We start from the raw sequence: 24,757 nt of genomic DNA, 5'->3' as shown, positions 1-24,757 counted from the left end.
TCCTCATTGGAACTTGACCTGAGACAATGACAATTCCATCTCTTTCCTTAGCACAAGCAAGTGGATATGGTCCATCCAAGATTCCCTTTTTTACTATTTATTAGCATGAAACTTTTTTTTTTTTTTTTGCCAATGATCCAATTTTACTCAATCCTATTATAGGAAATCCACATCAATAAGGTAGTAGAGAGAGAAAATCTATTGATTTGGAAGACTACATTGAGGTTTTAGAAACTAATTTAGGATGCAATCCAAAAGATTCACAATCACAGTCCTTAGATATCAAAGAGTGTTTAGATATGTCTCCTCTCTAGAAAACTCAAGTCAATTACAACTAATTATAATTAATATTATTTAATCTATGTTAAGAATATACTAATACTCTAATATTATTATAATCATAATTAATTTCTATAATATTAATATCCAAATGATAATTAATTAATGAAGATTAACCACATGACATATTTGTAAGTTTTTAAGTTTTGTATGGATGCATATGCTAAATTTTAATTTAGAGAGAGAAGTGGAAAATCACTTATTATATGTGTATATATAATATATACACATATATAACAATGGTAGGAGGTGTTGTGCAACTTTTAACTTATAGCTTATTAAGATGAAGAGGTCAATTGGGTAGGCAAATAACAACATAATTGTAGGAAAATGATTGCCTAAGCAGTCAATTAATTTGTATGTCCTTTCCTTCTCCCATTACTTCAAGATTCAAAGATGAATACTATCATTATTGTCTAAGTACTTCTTAATTATTCTTTCATTAAGTCTACTTTCATATTCATACTTCATGTGAGTTGATTTAAGAAACCTTTGGTTTTGTTCACAAATATCATGAGATTTTGGAGGAAATTTAGATGGGAACATAAACTAAAAATCTGATTTCTTGATGAACATCCTCTTTAGTTTTTTGTTTTACTTCTCATTTAGTGTCCTTTGAAGATACCCTTTTTAGCTTTATGTTAATTACGTCTCAAAAGACAAGAAAATTATATAAAATGCATTACAAAAAAATAAGTGCAGAAAGGAAACAAAATTAAATTAAATTTCATGTAAAATCCATTTTCTTTAGAAATTCTAACTTTGATTTAGCAAACTTTCAAGGGAATCTGATTAATCTTATCAAAATAAAGGGAAAATTATAATTTGATGAGGCTCATTTTTTTCTTAAAATAACTATTATTTTAATTATTCATTTTCCATGCAACTCCAACAGTTGAATTTGACATTCACAATAAAATAAGGAATCAATTAATCAAAAGTTTATGCACTCCTCATCAACATTTAACAAAAAGGATGTGTTTTGTTATTATAGATTCAATTCATAGATAAAATAGTTATTGGATGTGTTATACATCTCACAACTAATTTAGTTGCATTCATACTTTGTCATGTCCACTCTGTTGTGTAGGGCACAACAATTATGACAGTGATGTTGATGGAAATAATATCAAATCCATCTTGAGCTGTCCCAACTCTGCAAATTTCATTAGAATCCCAACATGCTGAGCTCCACCCTCTTCCCTACCTCCATTTCAATGTCATGGAGCATGGAATATACCAGGGCAAAATAACTTTCCATGATGAGGCAATTCATTGCCCAAAACATTTGATTCCATATTGTCTATCTCATGCACTTGTACAAGGTAGAAGATTCCTCACTAGAAGAGAGAGAGAGAGAGACTAAATAATGTTCTTGATCTCTGTGTTGGAGATCATCCTCACTGTTTTGCCATTCATTGGTTTGGTTATAAGGACTTCCATTCCTGCACTCTTTCCTCATATTAAGTGGATGGAACATTAGGTAGGCCAACATGAACTATCACTACTCAGCAATCATTCCATTGGTGTTGGTGGACTTATTACAATGATCTTTCTTTTCCCTTTATTCTTGGCAGAAGAATCAAGCTGATAAGATTGTAGAACCTCAATTCTTCAAGCAAATGTGGGTGTGCCTAATCATCTCAATGAACATGCTTGAAGGAGTTGCACTGACAAAGATGGGTTTCAGATAAGCTGATAAAGCAAAAGTAGATTTGATGGGTTGGCCATACTTTTGCTTCAGGAAATATCTCAATTTGGAACATGTAGTGCTTGTAAATGGTTTTTCTCAAGAAATGATCATCAAGTAAATCATGTTCAAAGAATTTTTTAATAGACAAAATGATGATCCATATATGATTTTTTTTTATCATATAGGAAAGATAAAAACTTGATGACCAAAAATAACATAACTCTCTCACATCCTTTCCTCAAAAGCCTTTTTACACTATCTTCCCTGCAGGCAAACAGAACACAGCCAATGATACATCACTTTTTTTTTCCATAGGTCAGCCTCAACAAGATCCAACCACATGCAAGTCTGATACATGGTGGATATGCCTGTTTCAAGAGACAGGAGCATGGAACAAGTTTCATATGGATGACAATGAACATGAACCAGAAATCAAAGGCAGAGTTAGCAGTCTTGTAAAGAGCAACTAAGGTTTTGTAATTTGATGATTAGTCTTTTCTCATTGAGAATGCTTTTGCTGGCAGCCATGACAAACTAAGAAACCTCACAAACAGTAATCATAAGACTGAGAGGAACACATGACCATAGAAGGGTGATAAATTATGCATCACATACCAATCAAAATCCATCAACAGCAGCATCAAAATGTGCCAAACAAGGATACAAGGTTTCTGCATCCTCTCCCTCTATCTTATTTCCATATAGTCAATACCTCCCAAAGATTCATAAATAACTTTTCCTAGAAGGGGACCAACTACTGGTTGTCCGAATGGAAGTAGTTTTACCCATTCAACTTACAGCTAAGCAGGGATTTGATTCACACGAAAGCACAAGTGGATGAACAACAGCATCGACTTTAACCTGGCCCGGATCTAATGGCATAGTCTAAATCTGCTATAAGATCCTCAATGTCCTCAATGCCAACAGAGATACGAACAAGGTCATCGGTCAGACCCCTAGCCTCGCGAACTGAAGCCGGTATACTTGCATGGGACATGAAGCATGGCAAGCTTATCAAGGACTTCACGCTCCCTGGATCAAATGAAAATACATTGTGAATGCACATCAAGAGTAGCTAACAAGAAAAAAATGCTATCTACATGGATGCTTTCGTCAAAATGGTAAGTGAAGCCTCTGTTGAGCTTCAATTCATTAATAACATAGCTATGTCAAATTGCAGCATGGTGACCAGCTAATGCTACAAAAAACATCTAGGAATAGATTTTTGTTTTCTCATCGTATGAAAGGCTACTGAAAAGGGAGGAGAATTACCAAAACTAACAGTTACACTGAAGTACTTGGTGCTTTGCACAATATGCTCTGAGAGAGCTAGTGATCCTGTCAAGAAGCTAAGTACAGAACCAGCACCTTTTGCCTGCAAAGTAAATCAAAAAACAAATGATCTTCCTGAGATCCTTATTTTACTATACACCTTTACCTTACCTGAGAATAATGCAACGAGCGCCCAGGATGGCCAGGAAGTCCGGCATAGTTCACTTGCTTCACCCTCGGGTGGGATGATAGGAATTCAGCAAGCTTCTGTGCATTAGCCTATCGGCAAAATAATAATAAGTGTGATGGCCAACAAGCACAAGTCAATGCATACAATATTGAAATGATGCAAAGGTAATTATTCCACATCAATAATCACTGAAATTTGAAAACATAACAACCTTAAAACAACGTTAATGTTTCATTTAGAGAAACCAAATCCTGGTTCATATTTACCATGAAAAGTATTGAACTTCAAAAAACAAAACGTCTGCTTTTGCATGCATAATTAACACTCATGATTAAACTGCAAAAAGCATAAGTCATGCCCAGTTGAAAATGTCTCATAAATCCATGTTTTCTTATTAACAGGGTGTAGAAATATAAATACAGAATGCAAAATAAAGGTCATTTTATGCATTACCCGATTTACTTTGCATCTAGGTATAAACAAAGTCCACAAAACCCTATTGCTTTTACTTCTTTCATGGTTGGCAAATTTGTTTCCCACTTTAACTCCGTACAGACAGGAACTTAAAGGCAATTATACAGGGACAAAACAAATGGTTGCACCTGTTGTTTCTCTACACGCAGAGCCATGGTCTTGATACCTCGCAAGCAAAGCCAACAATCAAATGGTGCCAATCCAGAGCCTTCCGCATTTTGGAGGAATGCAATCTCTTTGGCCAAGCTGGTGATGCCATAAAAAAGAAAATAGGTATTATATGTTACTTCAGTAACAGGACACGGTAATAATTTCATAGTGACAGGAAACACAATCAGATTCACTGATAGAATTATTAGTATGACAGTTAGAAAAAGATAGTAAATTTAGAGTCCCATGATTCTATCAGTGATACAATATTCTTGCATAAAAAAAATATTGCAACGTGAATCTTGCATAGTAAATCATGGGACTCTCGCAAGTATTCTCGCAAGTAGGCCAAGGCCCAGTAGGATGTCATGATACAATATTCTTGCATAAAAAAAGTTTATCAACGTGGTTGCTAATATTTAACTTCAGAATGATACTTGTAGAAACTAAAAAAGAGTCCTCTATACTCTTGCAAAAGGCCCTTGCACTACTTTTATCCATAAGGCCAAACCAATTCCGATAAACATCATACATCATATCTTGCAGTCACTTCTTTTTAAATTTTCTTGTTCTCCATAAAGCAGTATTCTGATAGACAATCATATACATATACATATAAATAAATAAATAAATAAATATATATATATATATATATATATATATATATATATATATATATATATATTCTGTTGGATGCCATAACATGTCAGAGTTTAAAACTGAATGACTGATTGGCTGTTCATCCACTCTAGGGATGGTTGGCTGCAACTCAAAAATACTTATTTTGATGTTTACCGGGATATATGATGTATGCCAACAAAATATGTGAAATGTAAATGAGATTGTGAGCTATATAAATAACATCAATAACAAAAATCTCCCACCTGTCACCCTTTACAGCAAGGATGCCTGCCATCAGATCACTATGACCAGAGATAAATTTAGTAGCTGAGTGCATCACAATATCTGCAAGGGGAAGAAATTGCCAGTAAATCAGAAACCTATCATTTAACTAAGACACTGAAGATGCCAGAACCTGTAAAATACTATTCTACAATAACAGTCCATAAGAATACCTGCTCCAAGTTGTAATGGCTGAGATAGCACTGGAGACAAGATACTATTGTCCACCATAACTAACGCACCAAAGGAATGAGCTATCTCGGAGATTTTCTGCCATTAAATGAAAATATTAGCAAAGGCATCTCATGATATCAAGAGAACAGATTATTTAAAAACAGTGACCAACAAACAGCATGATATAAGATCCAGGGGAGGCATCTTAGTCTTTCAAAAGAATGATCAAATGCCAAAGTCTAAATAATGACAAACTGGGGCATCACAGTGCAAATCCTACTATGCTTCATAATCAGATGAGAGAGGTCACAAAAGACACCCTTGACTTATGCAGAACACCTTCCTAGGCACAAGAATTTCTCCAAAAAGGAAGCAGTATAGTGTCTAACAAACCACTATAGCCATTTGCGTACGCGTATGTCGGTTATCTGTTGGCGAGGATTTGTTGGGCTCTCTAACCACACAAGCTTTGTCGAAGAGCCAATTGCAGATGCCACCTCATTGATGTCAGATGTGTTAACTCGTCTGCAATGTCAAAAATATATAATGTTGTTCGCATTTGACAACTGTGGTAAAAAAAATATCTGTTGAGAAGGGAAGGACGCCAAACTAACTTCACGATAACCCCACTCTTTGGAACCACTCGTGATAGCAACCGGTCAGAGCCGCCATATATGTCATCTCCAGCAACGATTTCTTGACCTAGATATAAAAGCTTGGCCATTCAATTACGTCCAGTGGCAAATGTCAGGATATTTAAAGGTAGATTCTCACCAGCTTCAACAAGATGTGTAACAGTAGCAAGAGCAGCCATGCCACTAGTGAAGCAAAATGCTTGATCAGCCTTCTCAAGCTTAGCCATAAGACTGATTATTTAGACAACAATATATTTATCAATAAAAAATGAGAAATGATTTCCAAATTATACTTGCTATATCTAAGCTGTGCATACCAGCATCAGATAACAAACCTTTGCAGCACATCTCGAGTAGGATTACCGCTTCTGGTATAGTCATAGGGGCCATAAGTAGTTGCTGAAGGCTGAAGAACATGGAAAGGCAAGAACTTGCAACTCAACAAGCATATCACCAAGTACTTCAGAATAAGCAAGAAATGACTGGCTCAAAAGGGAAAATTAAACTAAACTTCTTCTACGGCTCAACATTCAATTTAAACTCTATCCATGTATTTTTCCAGAACCAACACATATTCATAGAAAAAAGGAGAGGAAGCTCTTCAACAACTCATTTCTCTTTGAGAAAGGGGAGCAAAAAGAAAATAAAAAGGTAGAAAAAGCTTTGCTCTTCAATATCATGCCATTATCATCCTCCTTCCCCAATTGATTAGACGCATCTATCAGAAAAAAGCTTGAAAGCCTGGGTTTGCTTCACAAGGCCTGCTATTTTTTGTTTCTTTTTCACCCTAAGCAACTATCAAATACAATTAAATGGCCTAGATTTAAAAGCTTCTTTAGACAATAAAGTCATTTTCTTTGAAGTGAAATGGAAGAAAAAAAAAGAACTTTTACCTGCTTAAATGTGGATGTTTGGTACAATGGTGTACTCATAGCTCCATAGGGATCAAACGAATTTCCAAAGCTAGTCAATATCGTGGCGACGCTCGGTTCCCTCTCTTCCAATTCTGTAAAAATGAGCTTCCAAACTCAGTTAATTCATCTATAAAACAAGAAAAATGATCAAGAAGGCTGAACAAACCCGACTCCGAAGATAAATCATCCAAGCGATCAGCAAAACCCTCCGCCACAGCCGAGGTGCTCGTGTCCTTCTCCCTATCCCCGTCACCCAGACTCGTGTCCGATCTCCGTGACATCATCGCCAGCGGCGCTGTGCTCCTCTTCGAGGAGAACCGTAAACTCCCGCTAAAACCCCAGCAACACTTAAAGCCCTACAATCGAAGCAGCATCTAGGCATTAGAATAGGTAATCAAAGAAAAAGGAGAGATGGGTAGGGAGAAGAGAGATGTTTCCGGCTGTCTTCTTACGGAAGGGGGATCGCGGGCGGGATTGGAGCAGAGAATGCGAACGACGGAGGAAGACGCGGCGTAGGCGGAGGTGGTCGCCATGGAACGAAAGAAAACTTGACAGGGTTTATATCACCCTCTCGGTCCTGGTTAGGGTTTTGACGGTTCCTACAGCGGAGAAAGACGACGAAGGAGACAGAGGAGGGGTCCGTAAAGGGTTTGTCAAAATGACAGACATATCCCTACGCATAAATTGGTTCCCATATTTACCCCTCTCTAAGCTAAGTTTTACATCCAATATCCAAAATAGTGATAGTATATATATATATATATAACGTAATATAAAAATACTATATATTTTTACACTATATTATAATATTTTCAGAATAAAAAATATTATGATATAACATAAAAATACTATAATATAATTATTTTAGTATTATTGGAAACACAATAATTCTTGGGATTTTAGGATTTTATCCTAAATAATTCTTAGATAAATTTTCGATAAAATATACGAACTCTTTGCATTGATCGGTTCAAAAGACAGATTAAAAATATTATAATTTTCTTTTAAAAATATAATAATCCTATTAAAAAGATAATTGGCATGTGAGGCTCCGTGGATGCTTAAGCGCGCATTAAGACAAGCAGGAGGCGTGCAGCCCGCGGGGCTCCGGCGAAGTTACGAGGATGCCGTCATTTGGTCTTTGCGCTTCTTCTGCTTCTTGATTCATCTCATCACGTTCCCCGGCCCGAGAAAGTAAAAGAAGGAATGGAATCTCCGCCGGAGGAGGACTTCTGCTCGATCTGCCACGACAGCTTCACCCTCCCATGCCAAGCCAATTGCTCCCACTGGTTCTGCGGTCACGGCTCTTAACCCCAACCCACCCCCTCCCTCTCTCTCTACAATCTTGAACCCTAATTTGTTGTTCTTGACGACCTTCTTGTTTAGTTTCGAACCTTTAGTTTCGTTTTCTGAGTTTTCCCGCATGTTGGCGATTCTTCGCTAACCTGAGGTGGTGGATCCAACTTTTTCATCGATTTCGTTGATTCCCATCGTTCTTGTAGTTTTAGTCGGATGAAGAATCTTTGTGGGAACTCGTGGTGTCTAATCTGGCAATCTCTCGTAAAATCTTGAACCTTAATTTCTTGTTTTTGACGTCCTTCTTGTTGGGTTTTGAGTCTTTAGTTTCGTTTTCTTCATTTGTTAATTGTGTTCGATTGCAACAAGACTAGCTTTCGCATTCTTGACCAGCGCTTTTTGTCATTCCAGTCTGATGGTTGAAGAATTTTTATGGGAATTCGTGGTATCTGATCTGACAATATCTCATAAGATCTTGAACCCTAATTTTTTTGTTCTTGATGTCCCTTTTGTTTAGTTTTGAATCTTTCATTTCTATTTCTTCGTCGTTAATCGTGTGTGGTTGCAACAAGACGAGCTTTCCCACAAAGTGGAGATTCTTCGCTGGCCTGAGGTGGTAGAGCCAATTTATTCATTGTTTTAGGTTGAGTCGCATGCCACCATTTTTGTAATTTTAGTCAGTTGGATGAAGAATTTTCATGGGAATCCATGGTAACTGATCTGATAATATCTCATAATTTTGAAACGCATTTTGAATGACTAGTTGTTATTAAATATGGAGTGAATTTGGATTATGAATGGTTGTCAGGTTTAGTTTAATAAAGAAGAGTATTTTATCTTCCATAACATTAATTTGTATGCAAGAATATTTGGAAGGTTGACTAATTGAATAATGGAATCTGCCATCAAGATTTGTGATGTTTTCTTCGAGCAAGTAATGCAAGTTTATTTATGATAGTTGAATTCTTTCTTATGCACATAACATTTCAACTGTACTCTGGATTCTTTTCTTGGCCTTGCTAAAATAATATACCATATATTTGATCATAGTCTTATTAAACCTAAAACTCTTGGTTTCTATCATTTATCTCCATCGATCAAGGTAAGACTTAAATCTCAACTAAACTCTCATCAATTAAAATAACATCATTACTAGATTACATACAGTATGAAAGTTTATATGGCTATTATGTTGATCCATGAAAGATGAGGACTCAAAAGTAGATCTTTCATGTAACTCTTATAGTTTTTGTTTCCTCTTTTGAATCACAACATTTTTGTTTCCTAATCATTGCTCCCGAAACCAGCTGAGCAACATTTTTATATTAGATAAAAAAACATCTCACGATGGCTCAGTCATGTAGCAGTAGTGTATTAAAACCTATTTATTATCATGTCACACTATAATGTACATTTTCTTCTTCTTCTTTTACCTTTTTTTTGTGACGTTTTGGAGCTTTTTCACAATGCCAACTTTATTTGTTGGCTAGGGACACATAATAATCTCGTAAAATGCTCATCTTCAGTATCTTCAAGACTTTTGCTTGACACTGGTTAGTTCTTCTACACTTTGAGAGGTCATATGTTGTCATTCACAGCCTGTGCAGATTGTTCTCGCTGTTCATTCTTTCTTTATGCTTTCTCATAAAGTGATGGTGATTTTTTAGTTCTATTCATGCTTCTATAATAAGCATGCTAGTTGCTCTATCACTTAATCTTTTATGGTTTCCCTGAGAGATCTCCTACATGAATTAGTGAGGTAGAATAAAAGACATTTTCCAATGGCAATTAGTGGACATATGTTTAGATTCTTGATCTCAGAAGTGATTTTAAATTTGCTTAGATTATGCATCTAGCTTATAGCTTTGAAGATTTGCAGTATCATTTACCTCAAATATCCCAGAGATGGTAGGTATTATTGGTCCTAAGTCAAGTTTTAATTGTAGAGTCAGGAGGTCATTATTGTCTCAGTATGTTTGTTGATTAATTAGTTATAATATGTTTTGAGACTATCAAATTTGTATTCTCAGGCCATTGTATTCTGCGTGTGTGGCATCATGGATCTGCCCTTCAACCATGCAAGTGTCCCATTTGCCGTCGTTTCATAACTTTGTTAATACCTACTGATGCTGCTGTACAAGAGCGCCAGGACCCAGAAGCTAGTCGAGTTCTTGAAAACATTGAGAAATACAACCGAAATTTTGGTGGAAGCTCATCCAGCCTTATACAGGTGAATTTCCCATCACATATCTTTCTTGTTCATTTCTTCAAAGGATAAGAAAACCATTCCCTGCCTATCAAAATTTTCCCATCTCAAACGAAAAATCACTAGCAAATGTTCATCTAGATGACGTGACTAGATGAGTATTTAACAATAACAGTGCAGAATATTCATTTAAAAATACTAAAGTGAATTTTTTGTTTCATTTTATTTTATTTTTGTAAAGAATAAAAATTGTCAAATGCAACAAAAGAAATTCTAGTTAGGAAGAGAACTTTCCAATACATCTACTATATGTAATATTGAGAGGCATATCAGACAGAAATATGTAGTCAAATATCAATCCTTTGATATTGAACTGATACCTAAATCGAAAGCCAATTTGTTAAAAGATTAACTATTTTGGCATCACAGAGGTTGAGGGACCTTCCATTCTTCATCCGAAGGCTGTTAAGAGAAATGATGGATCCACAAAGGTCACTGCCCTTCGTCCTCAGAGTACGAGTGATTCTTGCTGTAAGTAACTGATAACTCAGACGAAATGTGCATAGAAGGTTGTTATATGTTTTCAATATATAATTTAATTCGTAATTAGTAAAAGGGAGCAGTCTTAGATATTCATTTTCAAACTTCAATAAATATATTTCTTGCATTATCATGGTCAAGATTTTGTGTTTCTACCTAATCTATTTGTTTCTTCTTAAATTGCTACATCATACATTTACCTTTTTTACCATATGCAACAAAAGCTAGATCCTGTCTTTTTCTTTTTGTTTTATTTAAGTGAAAAGTTCTTGATGTCTATGGAACTTTGATTCTTCAGTGGCATATCAACATTTCCAGACATATTTTGTTATTTTGATTGGTAATTGTTGATCTAGTAACATATATAGGTTTATTGCTACTCTTATATATGATTATCATAAGCTCAATATTAGGTTGGGATTCTTATGTAACAAAAGTACTTGAATGATGCTTGTCTGGAGTCTCTGGACTGGAATACAAAATAACTTTTGCTTTTGTTCAGGAGTTTTTACCAAAGAGCAAGGTAGAATGGAAGTAGTTGCATCCACATTGTTTTTAATTTGTTAAAATACTCAAAATCCTTTAAGGTCACATTAAGATCACCAGAGCCAAGTTATCCTGGAATCAACTCTATGAATATATCATATAATTCTGTAATGTATTTGATATAATATTTAGGCCAGAATCTTTTAGGGATTTAACCTACCTCTAAGGTTTGCAATCCTCTTTTTCTTGATGTGTTAAAATGCAACAAAGGTAAAAAAACTATATCCTTGGTAGTTATGGACTGAAATGCCACTGAAATGCCAACAATGTTTAGCAGTATTGAGATTTAATTCTGCTAAACAAATCTAATGTGGGGCCCATAACTTTTTTCCATAGCGATGATAATCTTTAGTTTTTAAATGTTTATGAGAAAGGACTTCCAAATATTTGAATAATTATTGTGAACAGATTATGAAATATTGTTATCTGGTCATTGTCATGATAATGTTCTACGAAGTAGCCATGATAGGCGGTCAAATCAATTTACCACACAGCACATAAGTGTGTGCTGTCACACAAGTGCCCGGAAACACACATCATACTGAATATTGAAAAAAGTCTTTGTTCATGAATGTATGTTATCAGGTATCAAAATAGAAAATTTTATCAAGATCAAAGTATAATTAGGTAATTTGAAGTTATAGTGATAAGTGACCAATTGATGTGATCAACAACAAGAGAGGATAGATGTTTAAGGTATTAATGTAATATTAACATGGCCGACCTGTTTTATCACGACAATAAAAATATTCATGACAAAGAATTGATAACAATGAGGAAAAGGAAGCATATGCATTAGTGGCATAATCTGGATATGCATTCCTATTCTCGGAGTTATTTGGACAGAATGTGCTACTGTTTTGGTGTACATCAAATTGTTTAGTGGACACCAAAATTTTTATGACCATGGAATAAGTCTACGTGTCCAGAAGCAGAATCAGATAGTCCCTTCAAAGAATTTTTAAAAGATTATGCAATGAGGCTTAGAATTTGATTTCTGCAAAATTGTAAACCAATTATAAAGCAGTTGACAACATGTTAATGCAACGTGTATTGTAAGCCTATGTGCAGTACCCATGCTCGCTTAGGTACTTTCTAGTTTCTAGGATACCCATTTTGATTTATTTTGCACATTTACTAAAGTATATTGAGATTTAAATTTTCCAGATGGCTCTAACTGCAATATATGTGCTGAGTCCCGTGGACATTATCCCAGAAGGTAATATACCACGTCTCCATGATTCTTGTGGATATTTGTACTTGCAGTGTTTTTGTAGTTACTGATCTTATATCATGTTTTAACAATTAGTATTGACACTCTTGGTACAGGAGTATTTGGATTTGTTGGTTTTCTGGACGATCTCATCATTTTGCTGATTGTTTTCCTCCATCTTGCTACTGTCTACCGTTCAGTACTTCTTTACCGTCACGGAGGTTCTTGAATGCTCTGGTCAATATATGCATCTGATGGAATTCTCTAGCAAGTTTTATCTAGAAAGTGTCAAAAGATGTACTTCATTTCAGCACAGTAATTTGTCTCGGATATTTGTGTACAATTCTAATCTGGCTAGTAGCTCACTTTGCATTTTTGCATGTCATGTAAATTTTTCATACAGTTCATCATGTTTTCCTGTGATACCTCTTCTTTAAACAGCTTCTATTCTTTTGTTTGTAGTGTGGGGTGTTTTTTTAACGAGTTGAAGTTGTTTCAGATTGAGTGGCTTGACAATGTTATCAGCAACTATCATGTTATCTGGCAGCTAACTTGTTTTTTAGATTTTTAGGACAGTCTGGCTTTTTATCAAAGCTGTTATTGCCAAGAGGGACCACATAAATGTGGAAGAAGCTGCCGATGCAAACTATGATGTAGGTATTGTGAGACCAAACATACTTGTGAACCAATGACCACTCTGGAATAGTTGCCTTGGATTTATTCACCAGGATTAAAATCCATTGCCATGTTCAGCCTTTTAGCACTGGGATATGTCAGCAGTCAATCATTAAAATTCAGACAAACAAGCTGAGTTTCATTAAAATTCAGTCAGATTTTTATGACTTCAAACACCACATTCAAAGCTGAGCCAAAACTTGTAGCTGAAGCTGTCTGCAGCATCCTCATTTCTTATGAGTCTCATATATCATATACCCTGTTACAAGTTCATGTTAGTGCAGTGCAATGTGCTTATTTGCTCTGTCATCATCTTTTCTCTTATCAAGTTCTATTTTACTACCCATATGATTCTACATAATTTCCTAGTGGTTGCAGTGTATAATTTTCTAGTGGTTATAATTTGAAACCCATCTTGTTGTTGATTTTTGCATCTAATCCTCTCTCCCATTCTGTGGTCTGCAGATGGATAACACCAGTGGATGATGGTGAAGGAAAGATCAGTAAGTCCACAAGTTTCATCTTTAATTGCACAAGAAATACACTGAACAGTATATCTGGACGTTATCTGAGTGGTGGAGCACACTGTCAGGTGTCAAGTGATCTTAGAAAAGTGAACAAGATCTGCACACAGTTTTATCATCAAATCTAGAGGTTAGGTCATCTGGATGCTCAGGAATATTGTCATATGACAAGTGATCTTAAGAAGGCACAAGATTCCAAAGATGACCTGGTTTTTTCTGATTCTTGACTTGCTTCCACAGGAGTACAACACTTACTGGGCACAGAGATTAAGTGCCCCTGCCTGCCATTCTAATATGAAGACTCACCATGGTAGACATTCAGCATCCATGGCCATCTTTGGTAACTCTTAACTCTTAAAAATGCATGGAATGAATTCTCCTTCCCTTATCTGCTTTCATTAACTAACCAGTTTGATATATAACACTGCTTTGTACCTGTGTTTAACAGCGCAAGGATCGCAAAACTTGGAAATGGTTGGGCCAGCATTTACAAGTCCGTCCATGGACTAGTTCAAACCAGATGGTCCAGTCTGAGTCTATGGGATCACTGTGCTCGACACTGCTGTCATGTATCCACTCTGCCTTCCCTTGGATGTATACTGTGGCATGCAACAAACGCGTGCAGCCGGCGTTCAGTCAAAGACTCGGTTGTGCCTGCCGGGATAAACAAACCCAACTCACTGAAACCTTCCCTTCGTCCGCCACCTGCAACCCATCAGAAGCTGTTCCAAGCTGTCCGCCCTTTTTTTTTTTGCCCTTCTTTTTGGGGGGCTTTGAGTGCGGATTACACCGAATGAACGGTGAGGACTGGTGAGCCGTCGACTCGCCCGTCCCTTACACACCAATCGTCCTGCCATTCTAACCTACCTACTGCACCGGTGGAGGAGGAGACCCGCCATGCAGGGGCCATGTCAGCCACCGATAACATGGCGGGTTCGTCGGTGGGTGAGTACGTAAAGAATTGATTCCTTTTATACCCCTATCTGTCCGTACGAATGAACGCGACAACCTACCCGAGAACTCGGACATGGGAAGCCTTACTTGCACTTCTGCCGTTGGTAGATCTACCTCCGTTATGTGTGCCAGAATATGCAACACTGGCGCCGGCGGTGAGTCTCCGTGTGATGTTACCGGCTACTTCAGGTTAACGGCGCAAGCTTGTGATCCCGTTGTCGGCCCTTAAATATCAGCCCTTGGCAAATCGCTCGCTTTTTCCCCTCTTCTTTCCCCCTCAAGCCCTGTGGCCGCCTCTGATCTCCATCTCTTCCGAGCGATCTGTCGAGAGAGACAGAGAGTCGCCTCTTCCTCCTTTCGAGGTCTGTCCCTCTCTACTTCTCGGAGAAATTTGTCTGTTCTTTTTCTGTTTTTTTTTTTTTGGATTTTACTCCTCTGGATTTTCTGATCTTGTACTAGGAAGGACTGGATCTTGTACTAGGAACGACTGGTTCTTGTTCTTTGGATAGTGGGCTGGGTTAGATTCGTGAAAGTTGTATGTTTTTTGGGAACTGATGCAGATCGGTCTTGAGTATGGACGGGCCCAAGGAGGCAAGCTCTTCGGTGGAGATCGACGACCTTAGCCTATCACGGCTCCTCAACAAGCCGAAGCTCAACATTGAGCGGCAGAGATCGTTCGATGAGAGGTCCTTGAGCGAGCTCTCGATCAATGTCAGAGCCCTCGAGGGCTATGACAGTATATATTCGCCCGCAGGGTATAGGTCTGGATTTGACACGCCTTCGACAGCTCGGAACTCCTTCGAGCCGCATCCGATGGTTGCCGAGGCATGGGATTCGCTCCGGAGATCGTTGGTGCACTTCAGAGGGCAGCCGGTGGGGACGATCGCTGCCAATGATCACGGGTCGGAGGAGATCCTCAACTATGATCAGGTAGTTATAAAGTTTGTATTGTATGAGTGGATCTTTTTCTTCAGTTAATTCTGCTGTGTTTGGTGTTTCATTAGTAACGTACTGTAGATATCCAAAACCTTTTGGATTTTGCTCGATGACATTATACTAGAATGCACCCTCCTCCTTTCTCTAGTGTTTTGCTGGTTGGATTGCCATGTTTTTCTATAGATTTAATGGTGTTGTGATTTATCATGCATGCCTGAAGGGTCGCTCTGCAAATCCAAGCACTTACTTTTGATCTTTCAGTGCATTCAACCTATTATGATGCCACGGAGATAACACTGCTACCCACCTTTCTAGTTATGTAAATTTTCTTAATGATGTGATGCACCGTGCGGCTGCTCACTTTGCTGCTTCATCCTATCTTCTGATGGCTCGCTCTGATGGATGTGTTTATGGCAATATAGCAAGGGGAAAATATTTCAAAATGCATGCTTGATAAGATCACTACTGGTGTCGCAAGCTGATCACTGATTTACTTCTATATAGGTGTTTGTTCGTGATTTTGTACCGAGTGCACTCGCTTTTTTAATGAATGGGGAACCGGAGATAGTTAAAAACTTTCTCCTGAAAACCCTCCATCTTCAAGGGTGGGAAAAGAAGATAGACCGTTTCACGCTTGGTGAAGGTGTCATGCCAGCGAGCTTCAAAGTGCTCCATGATGCTGGTCGAAAAACAGATACACTGATTGCAGATTTTGGTGAAAGCGCAATTGGAAGAGTTGCACCTGTTGACTCTGGGTTCTGGTGGATTATACTTCTCCGTGCCTATACAAAGTCAACTGGAGACTTATCTCTTGCAGAAACACATGAATGCCAAAAGGGAATGCGGCTTATATTAGCTTTATGCCTATCAGAAGGTTTTGACACATTTCCGACGCTCCTATGTGCTGATGGTTGTTCAATGATTGATCGACGAATGGTAAGACCATAAGCATTTTTCTTCAATGCAGTCATCTGTTCAGATATCGTATGCTTCGATCACTATTTTACTATTCTGAACCTTTTATCCTTCTCCTAAAATGTTCCGTTTTTTTGTTTCCTTCAGATCCTTTGCTGTCCTTTTCTGCTTTTGACTGCTAAGATCTCTATTATTTTTCCTGTTCACACCAAAGTTTTCTTCTTGAAGTTAAAACAGGAATATCTCCTTACTGGACTTTACTATAGGATATTCATTTTGTCAATAGAAACAAATGTAACATGCAACTGATTTTGGCTAAAAAAGTAGTTTTGTATGAACTAAAGACCATAACATACCCCACTTAATTCTTCTAGCTGGTCATAAGCATGACGGTTAACAGGGCCACATCAGACTTGATCATAAACACATGATAGCATGACCAAGTTACTTTCTAAGACCCCTCGCAAATGGTGAGTCATTGTCCATCATTAAGAACTCGAAGGTCTTTTTGGCCTAAAACCTGTATTTTTTACAGTCTGGAATCATGACATATATTGTATCAGCACTAACCTAAGAAAACAACTTTGTGAAAACTAGTGGTCCTAGTAGGCAAGGCCTGTTCGTAGGACAATCCGGGAGCACATATCAGATGGAGCAACCACTGTCTTGTCATGTCATATGGTTTATTAAGAAAGGGTTTTTGCCATATATTTAGGCCTGGCATGAACTTAAGGGGTTTGAGCAAAGATTCTTTAGATGGACTCGTAAGTTGTTATGCACCCAAACAAGCATTTATTTAGTACTTTTCTAAACATACCATATGGTTTTGGACTTGGTCACGACGTCCCACATGTTTAAACTTTGTATGGATTTGTATATATTATTCACAAACATATTCCTATTTGTTCTGATTCACTTATATGTGTTCTGTCACATACTTTATTTTCAGGGTATATATGGTTATCCTATCGAAATTCAGGCACTTTTCTTTATGGCTTTGAGGTGTGCTCTGCCAATGCTTAAACATGATGCGGAAGGGAAGGAATTTGTAGAAAGAATCGTGAAACGTTTGCATGCACTAAGTTACCACATGAGAAGTTACTTTTGGCTTGATTTTCAGCAATTAAATGACATATATCGCTATAAAACAGAGGAGTATTCTCACACAGCAGTCAACAAGTTCAATGTGATCCCAGACTCAATTCCAGATTGGGTGTTTGATTTCATGCCTACGCGAGGAGGTTATTTTATTGGGAATGTCAGTCCAGCAAGGATGGACTTCCGCTGGTTCGCATTGGGAAACCTTGTCGCCATTTTGTCATCTCTTGCTACCCCGGAGCAGTCTATGGCTATTATGGATCTCATCGAAGAGCGTTGGGAGGAACTGGTTGGAGAAATGCCTTTAAAAATAACATATCCTGCCATCGAGAACCATGAGTGGCGAATCGTCACCGGTTGTGATCCTAAGAATACAAGATGGAGCTACCACAATGGAGGATCTTGGCCAGGTTAGTCAACTTGGGGCCTTTGACGCTTTTTTTTTTATGGGGATGATGAATCAAAAGAATCTGCTGCCTTGGAGATTTCATTACATAAACTTTGCCGCTTCAGGTTATTTAAGATATCGTTGCTATTTTGTGCTCATTATCACTGTGCTTTCTTTCTTTTCCACCTTGTTAGCTTGTAATTATTCTAGATGTTGACTATCGACATGCACAAAGGTCTCTAACCACTATACAACTTTTCCTCCTTTCTTTTGCTGTCACCGCAGTGCTTCTTTGGCTGCTCACTGCAGCCTGTATCAAGACTGGTCGACCGCAGATTGCCCGACGAGCAATCGAGCTTGCAGAGAACCGGCTCTTGAAAGACGGCTGGCCGGAATACTACGATGGCAAGCTGGGGAGGTACATAGGAAAACAGGCAAGGAAGTTCCAGACATGGTCGATTGCAGGTTATTTGGTGGCTAAGATGATGCTGGAAGATCCATCACATCTGGGGATGGTCTCTCTTGAAGAGGACAAGGCGATGAAGCCTCTAATCAAGAGATCAAACTCATGGACTTGTTAAGAATCTTTACAGAGAAGAATCATGTTGTAAGAACATTTCTCATTCTTTTCTGCAGCATTCGGTTATCACCTGCTCGGTTCATATCAGCTCATATGTTGTCTTGAAAATACTATCATAAAGAGCTCGACTTCCCCAAGAAATTGCTGACACAAAATATTATGGTTACCAGTAAATGGAGTTGACATGAATCATTATTTTTCCTAACCAAGTGAAGGAAGTAAGGCTACCAAAATAGATTTGTGAAGGAAAGAGAGCACTTCAATTTTGATTTAGAATGTCAATTTTCTTCCATGCTATACATGCCAACACTATTTATGTGAGGCATGCTATAAACATGAGAGTGCAAAATAATGGAGCAACAACAGAGAAAAGTCACAAGCAAACATGATGGTGATCATACATTGATGGATTACAGATTTCAGGTTACAGGTAGAGGATCAGAACATGAACTACAATGGCTCCTTTTTCCACAAAATTGCAGGAAAAGAAAAGCTAGTTAAATCATGCACCATAACTTCTGCAACTGGTTATTAGATCTCTCTCTCTCTCTCTCTCTCTCTCTCTCTCTCTGAGAACAGCATGTCTGATCAACATTGGCAGCAACAGGCTGGATTATTTTTCTGAAGGCAATCTTCATACAATGCACCCAATGATGAAGGCTGCCACATGTCAGACACATACCAAAAATTAGCAGTGCCACACTGGTCCCAACTAGTCATCCATTTCCAATGATGACAAACAGAAGGAGGACCACCATGTTCAGGTCATCAGATCAAAATAATAAGCCCATGGGGAGTGTTGGGTTAAGCTTTTTTGGTACTTGGAAAGTGGGTTAGATTATTAGCTTGGTCTCACTCCTTTGTCTTGCAACAGTAGCCAAGCCAAGAGAAGAGAAGAAGTAGGAGTCCTCTGTGATTAGCTTCTCAATAACATATTCTTTGGACTCATTAAGAGGTTTTCATGTTGTTGGAACAGTTGGTACTCTTCACTTCTGTCTCAACTCCACCACCAACTAGTATTTAAGTGATGCTTCAAATCCAACCACATCACAAGCAACTCACACGGCTTTGTCTAATTATCCTTACCCTTCAAGGCTTTTAGCTCATGAGCCAAAGTAGAGTTCAATCATACCTCATGCCAAAGTGAAAGGCTACCACTTGTGGGAGGAGACATGTCCTTATCTGCTTGCTAGTCAAGTCTCAAGACTGAGAGCTTTGTGTTCTAAGACACACACACACACACACACACACACAGAGACCTCTGTGATTAGTTTCTCCACAACAAAGTCTTTGGACTACTGAGTCTTATATCTTCAACAAAAGTCTTCATGTAGTCTTCATTTCAGTTTCAACTCCACCAACAAGCAATCAACAGTATCCAAGTGACGCAAGCAACAAGCATGGCCTTGCCTAACTGTCTTAACCATCCAAGATTATAAGATCCCTCATGCCAAAGTGAAAGCTTGTGTTCTCACACACACAGATAGAGAGAGAGAGAGAGAGAGAGAGAGGCAAGACATAATATAGTTATGTTAGAAAGGCATTACAAGCAAGCAAAGTATGACGAGACACATAAAGAGGGAGACTGGCCGCCCGTGGGTGTCCAAGTCCAAGGAGGTTGCTTTGTCCAAGAACAAGCGCAAGCGTGTCACAGGAAATCGGCTCTATAACTTGGAACGAATCACTTTTGTCACGCCTCGGCCACGGAAAGGTATCCTCATGCCCAATATACTACTTGCTTGTGTCTCCCTCACTGATCTCTTCTTAGCATCCAGCAGTTCTGGTCATCATCCACTTAGCCACAAAAGAAAAAGATCCTTCTTTCATGAACCATTAGCATCTTAATCCGACTCTCTCTAAACATGAGGACAAGCTGCATACGCTACAGATGTGATGTCACTTCGAAAAGAAGAAGGTGAGACCCTTCGATTCCAGAATTAAGAGGAGAAGGAGAAGTCCATGTTTCCGAAGCTACCAATGGTGAAGATCTCGGACCATAACGATGGGTCATCTTTCTGGATCATCCTTCCTCCCGACCAAGGTGAAGGTGTGGTATACAATGAATTATACGTACGTAGAGCATGAGAAATCCCTTCATCAAGTAACCAAATGGCCATCAGGTACTGTTGAAGAACGATGGATGTGAGACTAACTCGAGTTAAAGAAGGATAGAGCACGCATTTCCACTTGTGATTCCCTTTGTTGGTTCTAATATGGTACTAGCAAGCACCATCAAAAGCAGTGCAGGCCACCGGAATAATATACACAGATTAAACTAGCTGCCATTTGGTACTCAGATGGCTGTTCTTGGGACACATTCCCCACATAAGTCTTCCGTGCTTTCTTCTTGAACGACAAGGGTTTAGCTTTTCTTTGTCGTCATGGTATTTCTTGCGTTCCAAGTCTTGGATTCATAGAGATAGATGGCAATACCATTCATGATGTCATACTTCTTCATTACAAGACTACCGAATTATATACAATCTTTAGTTCTTGTTAATGGAAGCTTCTTTCTCGGAAATGAACACAGATGATTGGCTTAGTTTGTGGTGCGAGAGGAAGACCACCACATGATATTTCTTGGACAGGAAGAAGTGGCATTCAGAATCTAACGTCTATTCCAAGAAGAAAGTCTTGCAGCACAATACAAGGGCGGTAAAGGAGGCTACCAACACAAGGGGAGAGGGGGAGCTGGAGTTGCTGCTGGTGGTCGTGGTGGTGGTGGTGGAGTGAGGATTTCTTATTGTCACTCCCCGCCGCCCAAATCGACTTCCTCTGTCCCTTTCCATGCTTTCCGTTCCCCTTTGCCCACCCCACGCGCAATCGATGACTACTCTCTCTCTCTCTCTCTCTCTCTCTCTACATTAATTCCTTCATTTATTTATGTCCTTCCAGCTCCTTCCCACCTGTATAAAACCCTCTGCTGCCTCTACCATCTTACTCTATTCTCCTCTCTCTCTCTCTCTCTCTCTCTCTCTCTGTCTCTCTCTCTGGAAGCAACTCGATAATGAATTGCCAGATGAACTCCTCCATGGGTAAGAAGACTGAAGATAGATTCATTCTCTCTCCTCTATTGCTAGGTCAAGTAGCATGCATGAGTGCAATGGAAGGCATATATATATATATATATATGCAAGTACAAACTGGCTAGCTAGTGGTTCTATTCTTAGATGCGTATAGCATTCGATGGATGGATGCTATGGTTTTAGTTCCCTTCATCCTTTTCTCCTCATTCACAAGCTTTACATGCATGCGTGTGTGTAGCGAGAAGAAGTGTAGCATCCGTGAGTGGGTAAGCGGTCGATTTTGCGGCGGATTGTCACTGTAAAGTTTCAGCCGTCGTTAGTGCCTTCGGCCTTTAAGATTGTTTGTTTGTGGGGGCGTGGTGGATGCTGAAAGCTACCCAACCATGTAGTGCACTCAAAGCAACACAGGGCAGGCATGCTTCATCCTCAAAAAAGTCAATTTTATCGTCTGCTTTCTGTCGTAGTAGCAATTGTTGTTGTTGTTGTTGTTGTTGTTGTTGTTGTTGTTGTTGTTGACATCGTTTGCTCCAAAGAGAAGAAGAAGAAGAAGAAGATCGCTATCAAACATCACAATAAGCTGCATTACATGATAGCTGATATATGTATGTAGTGTCTTCTCTTCCATCTTCTTCCTCTATGCATGAACGACTCGTGGGTGCGTGTTAGGGTTTACAGCTGAATCGGCAATGGAGGTGGTGGAATATTCTTGTGTGCCACCTGGTTTCAGATTCCACCCCACGGAGGCAGAGCTCGTCGGATACTATCTTGCAAGAAAGGTGGCCTGCCAGAAGATCGATCCGGACGTCATTCGGGATGTCGATCTCTATCGAATGGAGCCATGGGATCTCCAAGGCTAGTCGTCGTTACGGTAAGATTCTTACCATCGATCTACTCCGTACGACTAATGCTTGCTGTTCTTGGTGGATAGATCGGTGCAAGTATGGCCATGAAGAGCAAACCGAATGGTACTTCTTCAGCTTCAAGGACAGGAAGTACCCCAGCGGAACTCGCACCAACAGAGCCACCGCTGCCGGATTCTGGAAAGCAACGGGGCGCGACAAGCCCGTTCTTTCCAGCTCTCGAATCATAGGGATGAGGAAGACGCTGGTGTTCTACGAGGGACGAGCCCCGAACGGGAGGAAGACCGATTGGATCATGCATGAGTACCGTCTTCAGACGAGTCAACACGGACCTCCTCAGGCAAGTCAACTCCGTGTAAGAACTCAGCCCAACGCTCGCATGCATGCCGTACTGAACTTGAGTTGCAGGAAGAAGGATGGGTCGTCTGTAGAGCGTTCCAAAAGCCAAGCCCTAGTCCGAGGCCATGCTACACCATCGATGGACCTCGCTCTCCGGTGAACTTTTCCAGGCCTGCCTTCCTCATGGATTCTTACGTGAGGGGCATAGAACATGCGTTTGACATTCCACAGATGGACAGTCCAAGCTTATCCACGAAGGAATGGACGGTCCAACATGGTGACGAGCACGGTGCTAACAAGAGAAGAAGCAACTGCGACGGCCAGCTGATAGATTGGAAGGTTTTGGACAAGTTGCTCTCATCGCAGATCAACGAGTCAACTTCTTCCGACATGGCGATCGCAGATTATGATGCGGGCGCTGGTCAAAGTCAAGCAGAACATTTTCTTTCGTTCTTTGATAGCTCATGATGCTGAGATGGTACACGAGCTCTTTAACGATCATTAACTCTCTCTCTTCTACTATGCAATCAATCCCGGGGTGATAGGAAAGTAGTGAGCAGGTGCTGATCTCTGAGTCTGATGTAATAGGTTTAGTGTTCGTATATCTTGTAAGTGTTGCATCGACCTCTGAAAGCTGTATAACTATGTCTTCTCTTTCGACGTCTGAAAGCTGCTGATCTCCAAGATCTTGGGCAAGGACGATGAGGTTGTGTTGCTGGTTATAGGTTGATCTCTCTCGGCCATCGCTTCGCCGCTGCCAGTAGCATCTACGAAAGGATTACTTGAAGTTGTCGGTACGACATCATGATCATAATCGACGAATCTGTCATCAGAGTCGGTCGTGATCGATGGGTGGTCTGATGCTGACAGGCTGAAGAAGCAGCTTCCGTTTTCTCGTGGGAAACCACTGAGTTGCTGTCTCAGTCCATGATTCCTATTTCCATTCTTCGAAACCAGGCTCTCTCTCTCTCTCTCTCTCTCTCTCTCTCTCTCTCTCTCTCTCTCTCTCTGTGCATGGTGAGTAAGTAACGTAATCTCGGATTAATGTCTAAGAGAATGTGCTTAAGATTCATCTTGATAGGGAAATCTTCTCGACTAATGATAGCATAACACATAGCCGTAGTTGGTAAGAAGATGATAAGACCCGCGTAATGGTCTGACTATGTGGACGTCAGTCCAAAACAAACGAAATATATTATTCTTTTGTACAAAGTTATATTTTGGACAGGTTAGTCATTTTTTACTATTTTCACTCATCCATCCGAGACTATCTTAGAGTTAAAAGATCGGATCGAAAAATTTATTTGACCTTGGTCTTTGTATAGGTGATTCATGAAGTACGTGAGTAGATTTACCTCAGCCCTCGAGAGAGTTTTAGAGGTACCTTGATGATCATCTTATTCTTCTTGCAACCATATTGGGCTAACATAGGCGTCAATTATCCCATAATATTTTGGTGCTAGAAGGAGGACTCATATTATATAAATCTCGTCAACCCACTCAACAAGTGCTTAAGCGATGACACTCTACCCCTGACCCACAGCATATTTTATACACGGGGGATAGCAGTTGATGTTCCCAAATCTCAATATAGACTTCGATATAGTATTGGCATTTGTTCAATGATCCAAGCCTATATCATCTAGTGAGGACCTGACTCATATTATTGTCAAAGTCAAAGTCTTCTTGAACCTAACTCAATAAGTACAGTTGTTAATAGGGATGATATAGACCATCGCCATAATCCTATCACTCAACAAGTGGCTCCAACACCTCTGTAGCCTACGATACTACTAACGCTCATCATGATCCTCGAACCCAATGTGATGTTAATCTTATAGGAGCGACCAAGGCTTGTCGAGCACCCAATAGATAGGAGCACTTCGATCCCAAACCATGGAGTTTAGCAAACCTCAC

The 24,757-nt window shown here is 39.2% G+C and overlaps 4 protein-coding genes across 7 annotated transcripts; 3 read left to right on the top strand and 1 right to left on the bottom strand.

The window, feature by feature from the left end:
* Positions 1 to 2,625: 2,625 nt before the first annotated feature.
* Positions 2,626 to 7,366, bottom strand: LOC103992615 (cystathionine beta-lyase, chloroplastic). Its single transcript, XM_009412399.3, has 13 exons — positions 7,197 to 7,366; positions 6,911 to 7,100; positions 6,724 to 6,836; positions 6,166 to 6,236; positions 5,970 to 6,061; positions 5,810 to 5,897; positions 5,609 to 5,720; positions 5,195 to 5,291; positions 5,003 to 5,084; positions 4,097 to 4,214; positions 3,476 to 3,583; positions 3,305 to 3,407; positions 2,626 to 3,064 (listed from the first exon to the last, which is right to left on the bottom strand). The coding sequence occupies exons 1-13, from the start codon at positions 7,275 to 7,277 to the stop codon at positions 2,889 to 2,891; spliced, it is 1,431 nt and encodes a 476-aa protein (XP_009410674.2). The 5' UTR covers positions 7,278 to 7,366; the 3' UTR covers positions 2,626 to 2,888.
* A 437-nt stretch (positions 7,367 to 7,803) lies between these two features.
* LOC135585172 (uncharacterized) lies at positions 7,804 to 13,043 on the top strand. Of its 2 annotated transcripts, none has more exons than XM_065159868.1 (5): positions 7,804 to 8,041; positions 10,071 to 10,270; positions 10,676 to 10,777; positions 12,500 to 12,551; positions 12,662 to 13,043. In XM_065159868.1, the coding sequence occupies exons 1-5, from the start codon at positions 7,951 to 7,953 to the stop codon at positions 12,772 to 12,774; spliced, it is 558 nt and encodes a 185-aa protein (XP_065015940.1). In that variant the 5' UTR covers positions 7,804 to 7,950; the 3' UTR covers positions 12,775 to 13,043. The 2 variants fall into 2 exon arrangements, with proteins under 2 accessions (XP_065015940.1, XP_065015939.1); XM_065159867.1 differs by lacking the exon at positions 7,804 to 8,041 and adding an exon at positions 8,690 to 9,593.
* A 678-nt stretch (positions 13,044 to 13,721) lies between these two features.
* On the top strand, positions 13,722 to 18,820 carry LOC103992612 (probable alkaline/neutral invertase D). Of its 2 annotated transcripts, none has more exons than XM_009412394.3 (7): positions 13,722 to 13,874; positions 13,985 to 14,084; positions 14,193 to 15,060; positions 15,259 to 15,628; positions 16,139 to 16,570; positions 17,499 to 18,057; positions 18,321 to 18,820. In XM_009412394.3, the coding sequence occupies exons 4-7, from the start codon at positions 15,272 to 15,274 to the stop codon at positions 18,614 to 18,616; spliced, it is 1,644 nt and encodes a 547-aa protein (XP_009410669.2). In that variant the 5' UTR covers positions 13,722 to 13,874; positions 13,985 to 14,084; positions 14,193 to 15,060; positions 15,259 to 15,271; the 3' UTR covers positions 18,617 to 18,820. The 2 variants fall into 2 exon arrangements, with proteins under 2 accessions (XP_009410669.2, XP_009410668.2); XM_009412393.3 differs by having other exon boundaries at positions 15,158 to 15,628.
* A 2,740-nt stretch (positions 18,821 to 21,560) lies between these two features.
* LOC103992997 (NAC domain-containing protein 30) lies at positions 21,561 to 23,536 on the top strand. 2 transcript variants are annotated; one of them, XM_018828892.2, is made up of 4 exons: positions 21,561 to 21,650; positions 22,308 to 22,493; positions 22,570 to 22,841; positions 22,910 to 23,536. In XM_018828892.2, the coding sequence occupies exons 1-4, from the start codon at positions 21,623 to 21,625 to the stop codon at positions 23,306 to 23,308; spliced, it is 885 nt and encodes a 294-aa protein (XP_018684437.1). In that variant the 5' UTR covers positions 21,561 to 21,622; the 3' UTR covers positions 23,309 to 23,536. The 2 variants fall into 2 exon arrangements, with proteins under 2 accessions (XP_018684437.1, XP_009411204.2); XM_009412929.3 differs by having other exon boundaries at positions 21,577 to 21,650; positions 22,317 to 22,493.
* Positions 23,537 to 24,757: the final 1,221 nt, after the last annotated feature.

This window comes from Musa acuminata, chromosome BXJ3-7 (genome assembly GCF_036884655.1).
Source record: "Musa acuminata AAA Group cultivar baxijiao chromosome BXJ3-7, Cavendish_Baxijiao_AAA, whole genome shotgun sequence".
In the NCBI taxonomy this organism is placed as follows: Eukaryota; Viridiplantae; Streptophyta; class Magnoliopsida; order Zingiberales; family Musaceae; genus Musa; species Musa acuminata.
Note: the sequence above shows the minus strand (reverse complement) of the source record. Positions and strands in the feature narration are given on the sequence as shown.